At 39.8% G+C, this 21,408-nt stretch overlaps 1 protein-coding gene across 1 annotated transcript; it reads right to left on the reverse strand.

The window, feature by feature from the left end:
- Nucleotides 1–294: 294 nt before the first annotated feature.
- On the reverse strand, nt 295–2,597 carry LOC115260183 (uncharacterized). Its single transcript, XM_029861100.2, has 3 exons — nt 1,142–2,597; nt 581–798; nt 295–520 (listed from the first exon to the last, which is right to left on the reverse strand). Exons 1-3 carry the CDS (start codon nt 2,226–2,228, stop codon nt 341–343), a joined length of 1,485 nt encoding a protein of 494 aa, XP_029716960.1. The 5' UTR covers nt 2,229–2,597; the 3' UTR covers nt 295–340.
- Between the last annotated feature and the right edge of the window lie 18,811 nt (nt 2,598–21,408).

The following is a 21,408-nucleotide window of genomic DNA, read 5'->3' on the forward strand; positions in this document are numbered from 1 at the left end:
TCCAATGTCATAAGTACGACCACCTGGGTCATGGTTAAAGTCCTGCATTGTTGCGGATAGTGACCGAAGATTTTTTCAGGTTTACAGTTAGAAAACCAATATTAGCATGAACGTTCATAACCCCAATGGTTCAAAACTATCATGATCATCAACGACTTCTTCATCCCCTTCGCGGGTTTCAACGGTTTCAACTGGTCTCGAAGGATTCCGACAGCTAGTCTTCCAATGAGCAGCTAGGCGAATATCGAGCAAGGGGAGTAGATAAGGTCATCATAATAAAGTCCTCTTTAAGTATAGAGTTTTCGTTAATGTCTTTGTGTTTATCATAAATATACCTATCTCATGAGAATTTATAATTGTTAATCGCACTCAAAATGTTCAGCTTCCAATGATCATCCGCGTTGGGATCAGTGCTTCTTCTACTTCGGTTGACAATCTTCAACGTAGCCCCAGTGACCCCATTCAATCCAGCCAGCGAATTGTACGTGTAATGTTTCGACTTGATCGTATTGATCACTTGCTAAAAATACAAGTAAAAATAACTTATTTGTCTCAAATTCGTTATCTAAACGTGTCTTACCAAAACCAACTTTATTAGAAAAACCGCAAATGTGAGGAAGGAAATCGTCAGCTGTGCCGCTTCCGCCGACGGGAAGTCCATTCCACCGTGACCACCACCATGGTCTCCGTAATCCATCCAACCGCCTCCGCCCCGTTTCACGCGACGATTACCTTTCTTTTGATCATCTTCTCCAGTCTGCTCGTTTTGATCGCGCCACAAAGTGGTCATTTTTCGTTCTGAAAAGATCGAGGTCCAATTACGGATTCTTAAATTATTAGGTATATTGCTTATATTCTTAATTAAATTTCGGCTAACGACCAGAATCTCCGAAATTCGAGGTTCAATACCAGTGAAATCAGTTAACATAATTTAGTAGAACACGTACCGGAAATTACTGTAAAAATACCGAATTATCGAGATGGCATAATGGCTTTTTAGCATACTATGAAGAACAATCAATCAGAGTAGACGTTATACCAAACGGCATTATGTCAAATAGGTAGGTACTCTCGAATTATCTAAGCTAAAGAATCCTCGGAGAATCGTTAACCCAAGTTCGCTTTAAATGACCTCACTTACCGATGCTCAGCAGTAACTGATCCTTCAAGTCCTGTAGAATTTTGATCTTGTCGCCGATGTTCTTGGCCGTTCGCTGCATAAACTTGTCCTGCATGCGCTTCAGGAAATTCACGAACCCGGAAAAGCCCCCTTCGCTATTAGGATCCGCCGTTGGGCGAAGATGATGTCTTCTCGGAGGGAAAACCTTCACAATAGTCACCTGTCCCTGCGGACCGGGTCGTCTGCGACGCTTAACTATGGTCACATTGTTGAGCGATTCTAGGGGATGCACTTCGTCGTAGTCGTCGAAGTCGTGGAAGCGATCCTTGTCTAGGGGACGTTCTTCCACAGTTCGATTTGGGTTAGACGAGTAGATGTCCTTGTCCTCAGATGAGCTGGATTCCTCAGATTGACGGTCGTTTTCCCCCGTGGAGGAAGGGACTGGTATCTCAACTCGATCATTCACTGTCTGGTAAGGTGGTCGATGAGGCATCGATCCAGGAGCCACTCCATTCAGGTACTCGATCGATTCCTCCTGATATTTGTTGCTCATGGGTTGACGATCAACTTGACCCGGGGAAGTCTTATCCGAACTCATCACAAAGTGCATCTCGTCTTTCGGCGAACTCCATCCCAATTTGGTGGACACATTCACTCGCGGATACTCGTAGATCCGTTTCTGAAAATGTGAGTATTTCTCCGGAAATACGTTGAACGGCGACTCGGTTGTACTGGTGGTTGTAGACCGTCGTCTGAACTCCTCAAAATCTACTAAACTGGTAATCCTCACAGGAGTCGACAACGTGGCATAATTTATCGGAGATTGAGGAGAGATTTCACCATCTTCTTCTTCTTCTTCAGATTCCTCCGATTCGCGATCACTGGCGATCGCGAACGATGGCGGAAGCACATGGCTCATAAATCCCGAATCAACCGCAAACACCGGACGGTTGATGTTCTTCCGAATGATCGTTGTCTTCTGGGTGGTCGTCGATGGCTGCAAAAAGGGAATCTCCACCCAATCACCGGAGCACAGATTCACGTAGCACAACTTCAACGCGACGATCAAGATCACAATCTCGCGACACCACGTGGAGGAACGATGCATCTTGCACTCGCCCGGTGGCACTGCTGTTGGCGACTAACCAGCTGCTAAAAGAGGGAAAATTTTCAAACCCCGCGCGCGCAGATGGATGCAGTTTCCAACGACGGTTAACGAAGCGCATCCGGCGCACCGTTTGGTGCGCACTGCATGTTGGCGAGATGCTGATGCACTTGGGATTGCTGTTTGAGCAGCATGTGACATGAATTACACGGTGGTGTAAGTCAGATAAGCGGTTCGGCTTGGGGACACTTTTCGCAAATCATAATCTGTATGCTACAAGCTGTTCCTGGCAGATAGAAGTGGCAACAATTTCAGTGTGCACAATTCGGAAAAGGTTGGACCCTGAAATTGTTGCATTGATTTGCATAAATTGTTCCCTTGAGGGATACGAAAGCATAGTTGTTACTTAAGGCGAAACTGGATCCATTTCCTCATTTTTTGGTTTTTGGTTTCTTATAAAATAACGAAGCAATATTTTCAAAATCGGTTTTCGTACACATGTAGAGTATGGTATCTCCTGATTTTTTTTTTCGTGATGGAAAATGTTTTTCGTTTTTCCAGAAACCATTTTTGAATAAAATTTCACAAAAAAATGGTTTCTGCAAAAATGGAAAATTTTTTCCACCACAAAAAATACAGAAGATACCTTGATCCATACTCTACATGTGCACGAAAACCGATCTTGAAAATGTTGCTTCGTTATTTTATAAAAAATCAAAAACCAAAAAAATTAGGAAATGCTTCCAGTTTCGCCTTAACATGAACTTCACATGCTACACAAAAAAGATACCGTCAGGGTACCAGATTCCGCTCATCTAAGGCCAGTTTTGCAGAAAAACATCATCTGTTAAGTGACTGGTAAGCCAATTTGTAATATTTTTGCATTTTATGTTAGTTTAATCTAAGTACAATCAGATACAAAACAAGACTTATGTAGAACTTTTCAAAAATGTATGATTTTATTACAATTTGTGTGAGACCAAAGAGGTCCTAATTCCGCTCACGGACAAATGTATGCCATCTTTTAAATAGACTTTTGCGGAAAAGTGAATTATTTTTGCAATTCTATGTTTTTACAATTATTTTTTCGTGTTCAGTGGGAGTGTATAATAGTGATTAAATACACTGTGTACTAAAATCGACAGATTTTACGAATTTCACGTATTTTTTTTTGCGTGAGCGGTTATTGGAACACAAATTTCCTACTGCTTTTTTGGGTCCAATAGCCGCTCAAAAAATTCTACTGTTTTGTTTTTAAAATTTATGTTATTCGGTAAATATTGCATAAAATGGCTTTGCTCTCATATGATTTATATTGTTCAAGAATATCAGCGACAAAAAGAGTGTATTTATGCGTGAAAACTTGATTTTTGCAACAGTGAGCGGCTATTGGGTCATGAGCGGCTACTGGTACACTGACGGTAGTCTTAATTTTGTATGGTGGCACCGCAGAATCCCTTTCAATTACACCAGGAATCAAACGTAGTTTTCTGAAGGTGTGACTGAAGTGCGGTGGTCGTTTTGTTGATCACTCAGTTTAAATATTATCAATCCAGTTGAAAATCGGAGTTTTCGACTAGCAAAGTTGGATTTTTCTCTAAAACCGTGCGTCGGACTTCGGAAGTGGTGCGCTGTATAGTATACCAGGTCCGCTGTACAGCGCACCACTTCCGAATTTAGGTCCGATGCATGGATTACATTTCATTTCATTTCATTTATTGAACCAAAAACTGTAGAATAAGGGCTTCCCCTTTTAAATGACTACATAAGTTGAGACCACTAGAGTTTATCCAGTACTTATGAATCTAAACATCTTAAACAACTAACCTAATTCTGATTCCTCCTATTAAACCACGCAATACAGTCTCGACGGAAAACGGAAATTTTTCAAATTCAAAATTCAATTCAAAAAAATCATTTTTGAACAAAATTTCACAAAAAAATGGTTTCTGCAAAAATGGAAAACATTTTCCAACTCAAAAAAATTCAGAAGATACCTTGATCCATACTCTACATGTACACGAAAACCGATTTTAAAAATATTGCTTCGTTATTTAATAAAAAATCAAAAACCGAAAAAATGAGAAAATGCTTCCAGTTTCGCCTTAATGCGCGTGGTTGATATCCCAAGTAACAATTTAAATTCCTTTTAGATTTGTTCATTTTTATGGAAGCTTTATCATAGCATGAAGAATTCATGAAACATTTATACTGCCGTTCTACGCATAATAGTGTCTTTTACTATAACATGGGACAATTGGGTGTAGAACGGCGGTATAGTTGCTTTTATCAAGAGAAAACAATCTCCGTTCGTATGCGGTTTTAAAGTTTTCTTCAAGTTAATTTTAAAAATCGTGCATAAAACAACTTAATTCACTAAGGCATTTAATCTTATAATATGTTTTAAGACGTATTTAAGGTTATTTTCAACACATAACATCAACACATTTAATTAAAAGTTTATGCTTTGTACAATTCATCTGAGTTGTTCTCCTTTAAGAACTTAAAGCTTCCAATTCTTGAGCTAGAGCCACTACTCTGGAACAAGAACTAAGCAGAATAATATTGCGCATTTCCCACCTCACTGGACCCCTTTCGCAGTTAGTATAAGTGCGGGATCGTGAATAAAACTGCGATTTTGCATTGAATCGTTTCGGCACTGTTGTAATCGACGGCCAGGATTCGGATTTTGTGGCAGAGTGAAAATAGCCGCGTGACTTGTTCACTTGTTCGTACAAAAGTGGTATTTATTTTTCTCTGTTCTCTGACCTGATTGTCAATGACATTTATGTGCCTAGAGTGGCAAACTTGCCAGTAGGTAAATTCAACCTAAGGCCTGGGACACACTGGTGGTGTTCGTACCATGGTACAAGTTGTCAAGAAAATTATTCCAAGGCTATCTTGAATGAAGACAATTATCAGTATGAAACTCATTTCAAGATAATTGTACCATGGTACGAATACCACCAGTCTGTCCAAGGTTTAACCAAATGGAGGGTAAAATCCAACAGGCACAGACAAACAGACATAACTCTTAGAAGAAATTCATCAAAAACTTTTGCCCGGTGTCATGTTCATGAGCACACTGCCACCTGGTGGTAGAACCGCGCGCGACACTGTCGACCAAGAATGGTTTCAATCACCTGGCAATCATTTGACTCATTTGTCTATAACTCAGTTCAGAAGTCCAATATTACAATATGGTGTTCGGCAAACTTGAAGATTAATGTTTTTCCTACAATTATCACCAAGGACGCCATATCCTAACTCTAATATTTACGGTGTGAGAGCACTAGTACCACAGACAAACAGACATACTACTCAAATCGAAATCATCGCACGATTTAACGGTCATTTTGAAAATATAGTGTGGTTCGGACTGTGCTCGCATGTGTCATGGTGGCGCTGGTGTGCCAACATCACCTCTCAATTTTGGAGAGAAATGAACGCGACGCCGATCAATGTTAGCATTAGCATTAGCATTAAGCGAGTCGCACAAATTCGTAGGTGGTACAGTCCTAGACCGCTGTTATGAGGGTTGCCTCCTTCCCGTCCGAACCAAAGCACAAAGATTTGGGACTAATCTCTGACTCTTAGACAAGACTGACGCAATCCTCCAATGGTCGAGCACTGTCCTGGCCACGTCCTTGCGACTGCTGAGGAATGGGAAAGGATGGTTAGTTTTGGACACCTATGAAAAATGTAGACAACTCTACGATCTCTCAGGCCTAGGTGTCACGGGAATTTGGGTGTTGTTAGTGGAAGGGTAAACCCCCAAGGATACGCTTGGTCAACGTTCAGGCACAACATTGTTAGTCTTCTTCGAATCCGTTGTCTGCCCGATTCATCCTGGATTCCTCGTCGTCTTGATGACATTTGGTTGAATTACCATATTCTTCGGTTGATAATCTGAAATATAAAATAATATTAACATCGTACGTCAAATAAGCTACATATTAGTGATACGCTCGTCACAGTTGCATATTTTTACAACATTATTTATATCATACGATAAATTTACCTCAAACCTACTGAAATGAAATGTTGATTAGCAGTACATTGAAACAAACTTAACTACAAAACACAAAAAAAAGCATCAAACTTTGATCTTGGAATATTTATTAATACGGTAAATATCAAGAACAAAATTTGATTTGGTAGATCTTACACCGCAACGCACCATTCTAAGGTGATCTACCCACGTTACGGGTGAAGAACGCGACGCCGATCAATGTTTACATAAAATGACTCAATCATGAACCTTCATTCATGTTTTATGAATGGATGACGCCACGAGGGAGTCGTCATCTGCAAAATTGTTACATCGAACCGGGGGAAACCACACCTGCAAATGATTACTTCGGATTGAGCATTATAGAGGGTGCTAGTGAGATGCCAAACGATTTTTTTGAAGCAATTTTCTTCTAAGTAGTATGTCTGTTTGTCTGTGCTAGTACCACCTACTCATACTAAACGATCGAAAAATCCAATCGTTTAGTATGAGTAGGTGGTACTAACACTTTTACTCCGTAAATATCAGAGCTAGAATATGGCGTCCTTGGTGATAATTGTAGGAAAAACACTAATCCACAAGTTTGCCGAACACCACATTGTAATATTGGGCTTCTGAACTGAGTTATAGACAAATGAGCCAAATGATTGCCAGATGATCGAAAACATCCTTGCTGTCGGCCATGATGGATTTCGATTTGACGTGTTGCTGACACGCACACTACTACACAAATCGCCTGTAATTTTCGTTTGCATCATTCAGCAACGTGTACACTGGCAAACGTCAAAGCGATCGGACACTAGCGCATCTGGTGGAACGATCGCGCAAATCAAATGAAATTTGAATTGATCGTTAAATGCATGTTCCAAGCCGTTTTGAAGAATGTTATGTCTGTTTGTCTGTGCTTTAGTAATGCACTTATTAAACACCTAGAATTTGCACATCCTAACGCGAAATGTACAGAAACCACTTTCTAGCTCCAAAAAGTTAAACAAGCAATTGTCAAAGGCTGTTACTCTTGAATAAAACGAATAAATTTAATTTAAGACGAACAAATCTGCCTTAAGATCATCACTTGTAAAAACAATCTTCAATAAATGTTGTAGATTTCATGCAAGGCAACTTGGTTCCATCATTGTTTTGAGGTGGTTTGGATTAAAGGTAATAACAATTGATGGCGGCTGCATGAGTTTTGTTCACTTGAAACGGTAGCCATGTTTAGAGAGAATGGGACACGTTCGATGTAGTACTAGATTGGTAGTAATGAGCTAAATTTTAGTATGGTGAGAAGGTCAATTCTCCGTTTCTGCAATAAAATGGTGCAAAAAGCGTGGGTATTATGATTCCTTGCCTAATTTGATGCTGTTTGAGCAAAACTTTGGATAACTATGTTGTTTATGTTGCAAGAAATGGAGAAAACAACAACACTGTTGCCCAAAGTTTTGCTCAAACAGCATCAAATTAGGCAAGGAATTATAATACCCACGCTTTTTGCACCATTTTATTGCAGAAACAGAGAATTGACCTTCTCACCATACTAAAATTCAACTCATTACTACAAATCTAGTACTTCACCGATCTGCCCTATTGAAAAAGTGGCGTAGCCTTTTCTTTTTATAGGAAATGTATGTCTTCGAATATTAATGATTGATATTATTTTTGAGGCGCTTTGTAATTTTCGTATGTTTTGTGTGGCATATCAACGAAAAAGTGGGTATGGCACGGACAATATTCATTGATAAAAATTAATTCGCAGTTCAATGGGGCACGTTCAATGTAGTACTAGATTTGTAGTATTGAGCTGAATTTTGGTATGGTGAGAAGGTCAATTCTCTGTTTCTGCAATGAAATGGTGCAAAAAGCGTGGGTATTATGATTCCTTGCCCGTTTGATGCTGTTTGAGTAAAACTTTGGATAACTATGTTGTTTATGTTGACTGACCTTCTCACCATACTAAAATTCAGCTCTTTACTACAAATCTAGTACTTCACCGATCTGTCCTATTAACATTTCATCCCTGAGACAAACCTAGTTCGCATCTACATAATGCTTAGGTAAAAGATTTCATTTATTATGCACTATTAGCAGTTTTGAGAAAGACACCTAAAAGATCAACATGCCTTAAGCTATTCTTGTTAAAGTTTCATTAAGTTCTTATAATCAATCATCAGTGCAAGTACATAAATACAACTAGTTTCAAAGCAGTATTCAAAAGCATCCTTGAAGATCTCCTGAAGAGTGGGTCAGATTAGTCTTATGGATATTTTATGTTTATTTAATCTCGGATTTGCAGAACAAAGAGCTTTATTGCTAAGTTTTATTATTCTATCTTAGCAATTACTTCAGGATTACCGCAAAAGTATAATTGTTACTGTTACAACCTGGAGTTCGGGGTGGCCGAGACACATGGTAGTGTAATGATACTCCAGGTGTAAACGAATAACAAATTAAAATATACTTTATTGGACATGAAAACTACATTACATTGACGCGACACGTATATACAATGACGGTTACAGAACTTCTAAATCTAATGTCTGCTTTTGTGCATCAACCGATCGCATATTGAAATGCTATCGGTGAGCAAGCAGAGCGGCGAGAGACGCGAGACTGTTCAGTGGTTCTCAACAGTTACTTAGGATGCTCTAGATTTTACCATTTATTTGAAGATCCATCAATTTGTCTGCAGAACGGTGAGTCGGTGAAGAGAGCGTCCAACAAAGCTCTGGTCCTCACAAGTTCCTACCTCATGCTTCCACGGATCAAGCTATGACAAAGACCGCCAGCTAAGAGTTGTGTGGTTAGCTGGTAGTGCAGCCTGGGCACTGTTGTTCTTCTGACTTCAACTAGATAGATAAGGTACGACCCGAGCGCCTGCCACCAAGGAGGTGCGGCTCGAACAGCGTCTGTTCTGGTATCCAGCGGCTGAGTATGAAATGCTCCTCCATCGGAAACTAGACCTAAGGTGGCAGTTGATCGAACTCGGAGGCAACGTTGTTGAGATTTTTCATCAAATAAGAATGCGACCTGCAGACGAACACAATCAGCAGATAGTGCTAGTGAGGATTCAACAGAACCATGCAAATATGTGATGCAAGTACATAATAACATGTGGCGCTATCTGTTCACCCAGTACAGCGTTGTATGTCCTGAACGAGCATTTGCCATCATCACTACGTAGACGATATGTTAACTAGTGTTGACGCGGAAGAGGAAGCGGTCCAGTTAGCGAATCACGTTCGCTACGTTCATTATCAGGATGGATTCCACATGAGGAACTGGATGTCAAATTCGTCAGCAGTCACACTTAGAATAAATTACAGTATTCGGTGAAAAAAATCACCGAAACTGGTCTGTAAACAAGCAAACTACAGTATTAAGGCGATGAAATTGCAGGAGAAAATCGGTGAAATCTAGGAAATTACCGAAGAACCGGTGAAATCAGACAAATTTACAGGAGACCTGTGAATATTTTACCGAACAGATTGGTGATGGGACTATTTTACCGTACTACTGTGAAATGCGTTTGACAGCCACGCCGGCGTGCTTCTATTAGAATTTGCGCACCATCTCCAAGCAAGACTCTCTTGTACAGTGGCAGCAATCGTGGTTCCTGATCAGAAGGTCATGTATTCAATCCCATCATCAGAGCCGGATTTAGGGGGGGGCCAGGGGGGCCAGGGCCCCGGGCCCCCACATTTCAGGGGCCCCCACAAAATTTCGCTTAATGAAAAAAAAAATGTGAAGCAGGGGCCCCCACAAAATTTCGCTTAATGAAAAAAAAAATGTGAAGCAAGAAAAAAAATGGTGCAGTAAACTTCTCTGGATTTGATTTTTAACATACGAACTTTAAATTACCGTCTACTGACAAGATGTATGTTTGTGATTATTTTTAGAAAGACTGCAGTTACTTGTCCAGCTATTTATGAAATTTTAAATTTTGCCTCCAAAACTTTTTTGTGCAATTGCTTTAGAAAAACTACCGAAAATCCTGGAGAAAATCTTCGGCTTAATTCTAGAGGAACTCCAAAATTTTATAAATTTCAGAGTCAAAAAATCAAGAATTTACTATGGAGTTCTTGGAAGAATTAAAGATTATTTTTCTAAATTTAGAAGTATTTTCGGAACTTTTGAATTTTATTTTACTTAGGCAGCTTACGACTCACTCAAATCGAAACTGTTGAAAAATTTTTAAAAGGGAATATAGCATGAATTTCAAACAGATTATTTTAAAAAGTTTCAGTTTCAATTTATTTGAGAAATTTTCTTACTAAAAAAAGGCTACATCCATGGATGGCGAACTCCTGATAAAACCCATAGATCACCTGTGAAAATTTCAGAGAAAAAATGTGTAGAAGTTAGCTAAAAGTTTTTCCGGTATTTGTTTTGGAAAACTAGTCAGAAATTTCTTCAGGACTTATCGTGGATTCCCACCAAAATTTTTCAGCATTTTCAATAAGAATTTGCTTTTTTATTATAGAGTTTTGTGAACCTCGCGTTATGGTGATCGAGCTGTAGCTTCACCAGAGATTGCAGACGATATCCACTAGAATTATCTTTCGATTTCGCTTAAACGACACCACCGATTGCACTACAAATTTAAGAGAAATTTCTTGAAAATTTCAGCTATTAATTCTTCTTGCAGTTTCTCTATGAACTCTGGCATGATTTCTTCTGGGATCTAATGCCGTGAATACACTTGTGAAAAGCATTTATTACTTTATATAAATTTCTTTATGCAATTCAGTATCATAATTTCTATTTTATACTACTCATTTGAGTACCATAATGACCAACTTTTCCGTACCGGTTCATTATGCAACTGAAACGAGTTGCATAATGAAAAATAGTTTCATAATGTTCATTATGCAACTCATTTGAGTATAATGAAAAAATCATTGCATAAACTTTTGTATGGAACTCGTTGCAAAACTCGATTTTTTCAGCACTCTTCGTATTTATCCAACTCGGCAAGCCTCGTTGGATAAATGTACGACTCGTGCTGAAAAAATCAACTTTTTGCAACTTGTTACATAAATAACTATTCTTTTATTTTAAATCTGTAATGAATAAATTCTGTTGATATCATAATTTTTCCATGCTTATTGTTCTACATTCAGATACTTCCACAATGACATTAATACCTTCATTATTATATTTGTAAGAGTGACTCATATTTTTTAGATTTTCCCACGTATTTTGGAAAAAAATATACCCTCTATATGAAGGGCCCCCACAACACTGTGGCCCCGGGCCCCCACATTTGTAAATCCGGCCCTGCCCATCATCGACGTTTTTTTATGAAAATATTTTTTTGTGCTCGCATAAAATAGCCGTAAATTTGTAAAATTTACCGTACGTTCAGTGATATTGAGAATTCATTTGTAAACAAACATACCGAACGTTCTGCGATTTTTACGGTAAATTTGTAAAAAGTACCGAACGTTCCGGTAATTTTGACAGATGAATTTTCCTGAGATTCGCAGTACGTTCGGTGGTTTGAAAAATCACCGAATTTTTACCGTACGTTCAGCTGTTGAGATTACGGTAAAATTTTACCGTAATCCGTCATTTTTCTAAGTGTGGTACTTGATGCCCTTGGAGAGGATCTGAGGTCAGAAAAGTCTATGAAGATCAATGTAAAGATCGCCCTAGAAAAGTTCTCAGCATGCCATGGAACACAACGTTAGATGCCTTCAGTGACAAGCTCTGCACAGATCGCAACAGGGAGCTTCTGTCCGGTGCCAAACATCCCACCACTACTACCTACTACCTGCTTCGTACACTAATGGCTTTCTACGATTCCTTAGGACTCATCGTGCTTTACCTAATGTATTTTAAGGTATTTCTTCAAGAGACCTGGAGAGCGGAGACCGAATGAGAAGATCCGATCGAAGAAAAGCATCTGGAGAAATGGTTTACCTGATTACGCATACTTCCCGAGTTGGAGTCTGTCAAGATACCTCGTTGTTATTTCCGTTAACGTTGTAGGAATCGACAATGCTACTGTGGAGCTCTAGACTTTCGAAGATGCCAGTAGAAGTGGCTGGATACGTCAAGTGTGCCGTAATCGGAAGTGAAACAAGAGTGGCACCTCTCAAGTGGAGTTGCAGGCACCTGACATCGGTGTGCGTTTAGCACATTGATCGTTGCTATTTTTGGAAAGACGCTCGAGAGTCGCGGGTTGGCAGTAATCTGATCACCGACGCTCGATTTGCTTATTTTTGCAAGTGAGCAAAGTCAGGATTAACAAGTGCGGCTTAGTTCGATGTTTCGTTCGTCAGATTTGTGCCTCTAAAGTTTAATGCAAAATTGCAATGGGATTTATTGATGTTTCACCTTAAAAAACACCACCCACAGAGCAAACTGGCGCTTGAGCCTAGCTACTTTGCACTGTAGTTGCAGGAAATGTCAATGCAAAACCTGTAGCTTCCGGGAAAGTAAGCCCAGTTCCTTGGGTTAGTGGGTTGGTGTCAGCAACAGTGTCAGGCCCGGCGAGCCAGCCGTAAGACAAGCACCGAAAAATCAACAAGAAAAGAATGCGGACCGATACCATTGGCGACGACCATAGAGACGAAAAGGGACTTGCGATTTGAAGCTCGATACGTGGAACTGCAGATCTTTCAATTTCAGCGGGAGCACCCACATACTCGTCAATCTATAGAAGGATTGTAACGCTGCAGGAGTGTTGGACAGGATCCATGGTGCGAACGTTTAGAGGTAATCATATCATCTTCTAGAGTTGCGGCAACTTACGTGTGCTGTGAACAGCTTTTATAGTGATGAGCGACGTGCAGAGGTGCGTGATCGGTTAGTGAATGTACAAGTTGAGGATCAAGTGCCGATTTTTCAATATTAGCATAATAAACGTGCACAACCCACACTCCGGAAGTACTGATGATGATAACAGGCCTGGTAGCGAGTCACTATTTAGTGACTTAGTCACTATTTTTGGGTCAGTCACTAAAAAGTCACTATTTTCAAGATGTTTCAACTAAAGTCACTTTTTCTGTTGAAAAGTCACTATTTTCAACTATTTTTAAAGTTTTGTGGCAAATGATAATCTAGTCAACAAGAAAAATAAGATTCGGAGTGATAAAAAGTGCAAATCACGTATTGATACTGGAGACAATTATATGTTTAGTAGCTGTGCTAGCAAATTCATCAATCGCCTATATTGAGTGACTGATTTGGTTTGTAGTATTGTTAAGTTAAGTTAGGTGTCTTTATTAGATAGATTTTCAGTCCGAAACTGTTTCTTCTCTTGTCTTTTTGCACAAGATTCATGCAACTATACTAGAAAGCATTCTTTTCCATTGAAGTTTATGTTTTTTTCTACAGTAGAGTGATGAATGTTTTTTTTTTAACTATTACCAAAACAAATAATGGTGAAAAATCTTAACAAGAGCGCACCTGGTGTAATGGTTAGAACACTTGACGCCGAGGACCTGGGACCAAATCCCAATAAAATCTTTACAAATTTGTAATGACATCCTCTGAAATAAAAAGTTGAATATGTTTATTATGTAAATTAGATTTTTTTTTATTTGAGGAAATATTTTCCAGAATTCTTGAAGAAATTCTTGGCGGAATTAAAGTTACAGTTTTCGGTGAGACCCTACAGGCCTCGAATTATGCACCTGTCAATTTCATTATGAATTCATGCAGGAATTTGTAAATCACTGAACATTACTCGTAAAGTTTCATCTTTAGCAAAAGCTTTTGTTGAATTTATGATAGATTTTCTGTAGGTATGATAATCTAGTTCAGCGCTTGGAAAAAAATCTTGCATATTTCGTGGACCATTTCCTGATAAAACTCTTTGACGAATGTCTGGAAGAGATATCTTTGAAATGATATATTCCAGTACTCTTCGAAAATTGGGCACTACAAGAGGTATGTCGCACTATTCTGACTATTTTGGTTCTAACTTTTTTATACTGACATTTGTTAAGCTAATTGGAAACGATATCATCACTTATTATTTCCTGAAGAAGTTGTTGAATACATCAAAACGTCTGATGACTATTTGATTGTAGCTGGAACTTCTCAATATTTCCAGATTTCCAGTCACTAGCTACTCTGTAAACTAAATGACTTCCTCTGAAACTCCACTCCACGGAGAATCCGCTAAAAAAAACTTAGAATTTCTTCAAAAATACTTCAAATATTGGAGTTTTTGAAAAAAATGGAAATTTTGTTTAATTTTTATCAAAAATTTTCGTCATTTTTGTCCATAAGCGTTGTTTGTAATGTATCAGAAATGTTTTACGTTAACAAATACTACAGGAATTCTGCCATAATTGTCTAATCAATTTCTGTTTAATGCTCGCGTCTCATAGTTTTGAGGGGTTCCTCGCCAATAATTTTAAAGAAATGTGAGAAATTCTTACATAAATTTGTCCACACATTGTCTATGCATTTTTTTTACTTGTTCGTTTATTTAGAAGGCTCGGGTGCCACATGGCCATAACTGAGCCGAAATCTTTTGTTTTTACAATGGTTTTACATTTTACAATTTATTACTGCTTTAAAACTATGTTTGCTTGGGAAGCCGAAGTACTCGCGGCTGTTTCGAGGTTAAGGATTGAAAAAAAAAATAATAATAAAAATTAAATTAAATTAAAATAAATAAAATTGGGAAGGAGGGATTTATGGGTTTTCCAGGAATTTTAGCAAACACTATTGCATTGATGGCACAAATTTCCCGAATGGAGGAGAACGTGCCTCTAGAGCCGACCTACTGATACCTGAAACACCATTGCATGAGTTTTGCCAGCAGTTAATCCACGAATTGACAGAATATTTCTTCAAATTAGACTCAACAATTATTCCCTAAAATTTTGCTATAAGATCTAAAGGAAATATCTGCAATAATTCTCATAGAAATCTGTTTGGTTTTTGGAAAAAGTCACTATTTAGTCACTTTTTTTTGCAATTTGTAAGTCACTATTTGGTCACTATTTTCGTGAACTTGGTCACTAAAATAACTATTTCAACCATCAGTCTTCGCTACCAGCCCTGTGATAATGACGCATTTTACGCGCAGCTCGAACGCGAGTACGACCGCTGTCAAAGCCACGACGTCAAGATCATCATAGGAGATAGGAGATCCAAACGCTCAGGTAGGCCAGGAGAAGGAATTCAGACCGACGATTGGAAAGTTCAGCGCCCACCAGCAGACGAACGAAAACGGCCTACGACTCATTAGTCTTGTTCAATGAGTAGGTTGAACATGATCGAAGCTGCTGCATTTCTGCTCTTACCTATTCGTCAACAAATGAGTAAGATCAGGATGCATCAACTTCAACCATGTTCAAACTACTTCATTGAACAGGATTTCGCCGCCTCCAAGAACATGCCCAAGCCCATACATAGCACCTACCTCCAGCAGAGCCTCCCTTATCGTAACACCTGGGCATCACCCCAGCAGACGGAATCCAAAATCGATCACGTTCTCATTCACGGACGGTACTTTTCCAACATTATCGACGTCAGGACTTAACCGTAGCGCTAACATCGACTCCGACCACTACCTGGCAATGGTAAAAATGAACCAAAAACTCTCCGTTGTTAACAACGTACGGTATGCCGCCACCTAATACGTGCAGAATCGCGAGGGCAGCTGGAGTAGGGTAAAAGCAGCCATCAACAAGGAAACTGAGACCAACGTTAAGTATCTGGAACGGAACCGAAGGAACGATTGGTTGGACGATGAATGTATAGATTTTTGGAGAGAAGAACGCATCGAGGGTGGTCATGCTGCAGCACGGGCCTCGGCAGAACGTGGAACGATATAAAAGATATAAAAGATAAAAGATATAAAAGCAGATCCACCTCTTCCGGGAGAAAAAGCGCCGCCCGGAAGATACGGAGTGCGAACAAATGGATCTGCTGTGCCGTTCACAAGGACGAGAGCATCTTGACGGACGGACGTGAGGTGATCGAAAGGTGGAAGCAGCACTACGACGGACACCCAAATGCTGCGGGGAGCTCAGACATGGAGGATCAAGGCAGCGGAAAGCGGACAGCGGGAGAAATTACTACGTCATTGCAGCTGGGAGTAACAACGAGCTAACTCTCACATTGAGGGAAGCTAAGGATGCTCTCCAGCAGCTCAAGAACAATACGTTATCTAGATGGTAAGGATGGTATCGGAGCTGAACTCATCAAAATGGGCCTGAAAAAGTTTGCCACCTGTCTGCACCGACTAATAGTCCTGATCTGGGACACCGAACAGCTAACGGATCAGTTGAAAGAAGGAATCTTTTGCCCCATCTACAAGAAAGGTGACAAGTTGAAGTGTGTGAACAGTCAAGTGATCACAATTCTGAATGCCGCCTACAAAGTGCGTCTTCCGTCGTTCTGATGTATTCCACCGAAAGTGCATGAGTTTGTGGGAAGTTATTAATCCGGCTTCGTCAACGGCCGCTCGACAACGGACCAGATATTCACCGCCCGGCACTTCCTCTAAAAATGCCACAAATTCTCAACGCACCACCTGTTCATCGACATTAAGGCGGCGTACGACAGTATCGATTTCACAGAGTTATGGAAATCCATGGACGAAAATTAATGCAGGTAGGTATGTGAAAACAGTCAACTTTCTCTCTTAGAGCTGCTATTTTGGAACATACAGCATCAAATGTTTTCTAATTACAGAATTAATTTACCGAAACTTCGTGGCCGTCAAGATGGATGATCCAACCGTTCGTGGGGGATAATATTGAAGTCACTATGCCTTCAACATACTTCCCTGGTAATGTTGCTAATTCAGAGAGTAGCTCATATCTTACAATCAAACCTACAACTTAGTGATTGGTTATGAATGCAAACGCACATCGCACCATATGATGAAGTACCAACAAAAGTCCAAGAGGTGAGTGCTTTCTACAGTTTCCTTTTTATAAAGCCCTAGACATTGGTATTTAATATCGGTGAAAAGCTTACAAATGAAGAAAAATCATTTTGGGTTGCATAATAACAGAACTATTTTGACGATTGAATAGTGGAAGTAGCACTACGAGGAACACTCCAATGCAGGGAGAACTCGAGGCAGTGGGAGAGATGACCAACCCAGACAACTAGTAATCGTATTAGATGTTGCATAAGATGATAAAGTGGAGACGCGCCTAAATGGTGGCATGCATGTATATGACCTCCACTTCAACATCTTATACGATTAGTGGTTGTCTGGGAAGTCAAAACGTTCTTGTGATGACTGCGATGAAACAAATCCCGTGCTGAAGGAAGCTACCCAACTAACATTTATTGTTAATGTAAACGTCAACAAAGCGTCCTCAATACGGCTTGATGCTGAGTTACTGTGTTGTACATATAGATGGAAGCTTCTATGCAAGCCCTATACCAATGAATCTGGCGAACTTAATCAGCATGTATATGCTGTGCGAGAAGCTTCTATGCCACCAAGTCATAGCTCTTTTCTCGGCTCCTATGTAACCACTAACTGAATAACATTTTGAGAAGGCGCTTTTTCAGCCTTTTCGCAGTTGTTAAATAATAGTTATACGGCATCCCCAAATGAAACGATTAAATATAATTATGTTATGGATACCGTGACGCAGTACATGTGGAACTGGAATTATCACTTTTAAAATTGAATAATTAAAGTACTTGCCGCTATTTGGAATCGAACTCCCGATCTCCGTATCCACTGGTCCCGATGATGTCCTCGCTGCCACACTGCTATATATAAATAACATAGAAAATAGCCCGTTTTGTTTTACTCCAGACAAGGCTTCATAATTGTGCCACAAGAAACCTTACCCAACTTCATCTTGCTGCAAAAGCTTGTGAAACGTCAAACGCAATAATGTTTACATTGAACAAGCTGTGTGATTGCGCCAACAGATTCTTCTTCACAGCTTCTAGCTGAAAGAGTGTTCTTTAAACGGCTACGAAGCGCTGCTGTTTTGTGTTTTGGTAACATTACAAAACGTACTGTATGAAAGCAGCTGTTGTAGTGGCTGGGACTCTTACTCGATTTGCACATCTTCCGGAAAATCTTCCGGCATTGAATTAAAGTGCAATAAAAGCAACCCAAATGATTTCACAGCACAGAGATGGATAGCTGTAAAGAATTTGTGTAGTAGCTATATATTCCGCTTAAAGTTTGTTTTGACAATAATGTTTACATCCGACAAGCCGTGTTGGTAAACCAACAGTTTCTTTATTACAGCTTCTAGCCGTAATGAAATCGCATAACGGCCTTTAAAGCGCTGCTGGTTTGGGGATTTGTCAGTATAACGAATTGTACTGTATAGTAGCAGCTGTTTTGTTAGTGGGGACTGCTATTCGATGTGTTCAAGTTTTCACATCTTCCGGGAAATCTCCCGGAGTTGGAATAGAGTGGAGTAAAGGCAGCCCCAGTGACAAGCAATGGATTTCTGAAAACCGAGTTTGGTAGCTGGATAGTGCTTGTTTTGCAGTCGTGTATTAGTTTATGCTTTATATTTGACTAGCTTTCCTTTTATTCAGCGTTGACTGCTTTTACTCGATGGTTACACAACAGAAAGCAAATGACTGAAGCTTATAGCGCTGAAAATGTTAGTTGGGTAAGGAAGTGTTCGGATTATCAAACAAAGACAGCCATAAAACCCGCCGACCAGCTTCTTACAAATCACATTTTCTATTCGTTACTGATTTTAGTAGTACTTTTAAATACATTGGGTGGATGGGGTCCCCGCCTTTTGTTCGGGGCATTCGATCTGTATCGCCGCGATGTTGCGGTCTGGTAGGATGCTGTGTAGTGTGGTATGTACGCCCCTCATACGCTCTGATGTTGTAGTGGTTTTCGTTAACTTTTGTTGGAATTCAATAGTAGATGTCGTTGGTACTCGTCGCGCCTACAGATTCGCTTCACTTCATCCGCCGTATTTATGTCCAGTAAGGAATCAAAATGTTCTCAGTTTTATGTTTTCTAATTTGCTGTTGTGTGTGTGTGTGTGTGTTTGTGAAGAGATGACGCTTTATTCTAAATAATGAAACAAACCATTGAAACTGCCACATCACTGTTCCTAGTAGTACGTATTCTAAAAATAGCTCGAAGCAACTCACTTAAATACAGATTAGAACTCTCGCCTAAACCAGCTCGACAACTGACTCTCACCGAGTCGATCGCAAACTGTTTACAATGGTGAAATGGTCTGAGTAGCTGCTTCCATCGAATCCTAGATCTACGAGATTTTAGATTAGCAATAGGTTATTGTTCTAACACAACAATGATTTACAATCGGGCTTACTCTCAAACAAACTAGCGCGACTCTTAGGTGTATTGATAGCGTTTATGGTAGATATAACAGTAGAATAGTTTTTTTCTTTGTATCTTAACTTTAAAGGTGCGTTTGTGTTTGGCTGTGTGTGCGTGCGCATTGTTTTCCCTCTAGTTATTGGTTAGTTAACTATTAACTAAATAAATAAAACTGGTTTCTCTGTCTTCAAATACTCGTTTAGTTGAAAATTCACTATAGAAATACAATACACTAAACCATAACATCATGATGAAGTTGTTTTGCTCCAATCCAACAAAACACGATTAAATTACGATACTGCTTATCGTTTTAATGGTAAATGGTGGTTTTTTATGGTAAATGGTGGTTTGCAATAATTTTGGATGTAAGATATTGAAACGAATTAAAAACTGATTTTATTTTTTTAACAATCACCCAAACAATTTTAGTATGGTTACCATTCTCCTTACAGTATGGTAATGTATTGTATTTCTACGGCACTTTTCTCAAAACACTGTTAGTAAAATACTGCAATAATATCCATAATTAACTCGTCACATTACGCTATGGACCGAAACTGGATGATAAAAATATAGTGTGTGCTATAGTGTGTGAATGTATGAGCATCTCTCTGTGTGGTTAAGCATATGTGCGTGAAATGGTGAAAGTATTGCAATCGTCTGTGACTCTATATTCTCTCGCTCGCGTCGATTTGCATGTTCTAGAAAAGGGGGGAGTCGTCGTTTTTAAGCCTACACAAAAACGGCTAGTTGGATCGCAGACCGTAGGGGTGGTTATCTATGGTGGGGCGGTGTGGAGGGTAAAGGGATCTCTTAGCTGGTCTTACAGCTCAATGCCCTTCTCCTGGCCGGCTTGCATCTTCTCCCGGAGCTCGGAGACGCTGTCCTCGATTCTGACGATCAGTCGGATTTTCTGCGGTGGAAAGAATAGGATTGTTACAGGAAATGTTTGATTTGAACAATTTTTAATTAAATGAAAATCACAGATTTTCAAAGGTATGAGACTTACGTTAGCCCGATCGCCGGGGGTGTTTCTCCACAGCCAGATCATGTACCCGGGGATGCACAACATCGAGGACAGGGCGGTGAACCAGCCGAAAGCATGCGCCCACAGTGGGTACGAGTAGCCGAGGTACTTGACCGGGGTCCATTGCACCAGGTTGAAGATGAACACGCCCTATTGTTTTGGTGGGGGTGGTGGATTTATTTGTGAACGTAAGAAAGGAAGATTGAACATTAGTGTACGGAACTTCACTGAGCTTAATAGAAAAGAGGGTGGTTGATTTTCATTTCCATAAAACTGATTAAAATGTTAAGATATTCTGTAAGGTTACATTCAACTGAGATCCATTGTTTTTGTCGGCAATTTTCCATCTGCGGAGAGAAAGAATATTATCAGTAAAATTAGCGTATTGGCTCCTCGTATGATAAACTTACCTTGATAGTATGTACAAAGATACGAAATGAATTTGTAGCAGATCTACCATAACCATCTGGAGCATCCGCATCCTCGTAGATGTACTGATAGATTACGTATTCGGCAACGTTACATTACAAGTGATGTGGTAAATTAATCTTGGTTCGAAAGCCAGTTACCAGAGCTATAGCAATAGATAATCGCCACGATATGCAGAGACGCGGCAGCTGGTCAGATGCAGAAATTCTGACCGACGATCTACAGGGACAACAGAGACTACAGTCCCGGGGCCTAACAAAACCCCCCGCTTACGAGTCAGCCGCATAGTCGCCGGCTAAGAATAGGACTACTAACCCCAATTCAAGGTGTCAAACGACACGTGCCGAGGAATGAGTGATCGAGAGGGTGAAAAAGATACTCGAATAACGGAGCCTGTAGGGTACCTGCACAGTATTTCGTCCCTTACTGCGTTAATACAGGGCCG

This window comes from Aedes albopictus, chromosome 1, assembly GCF_035046485.1.
Source record: "Aedes albopictus strain Foshan chromosome 1, AalbF5, whole genome shotgun sequence".
NCBI classification, from domain to species: Eukaryota; Metazoa; Arthropoda; class Insecta; order Diptera; family Culicidae; genus Aedes; species Aedes albopictus.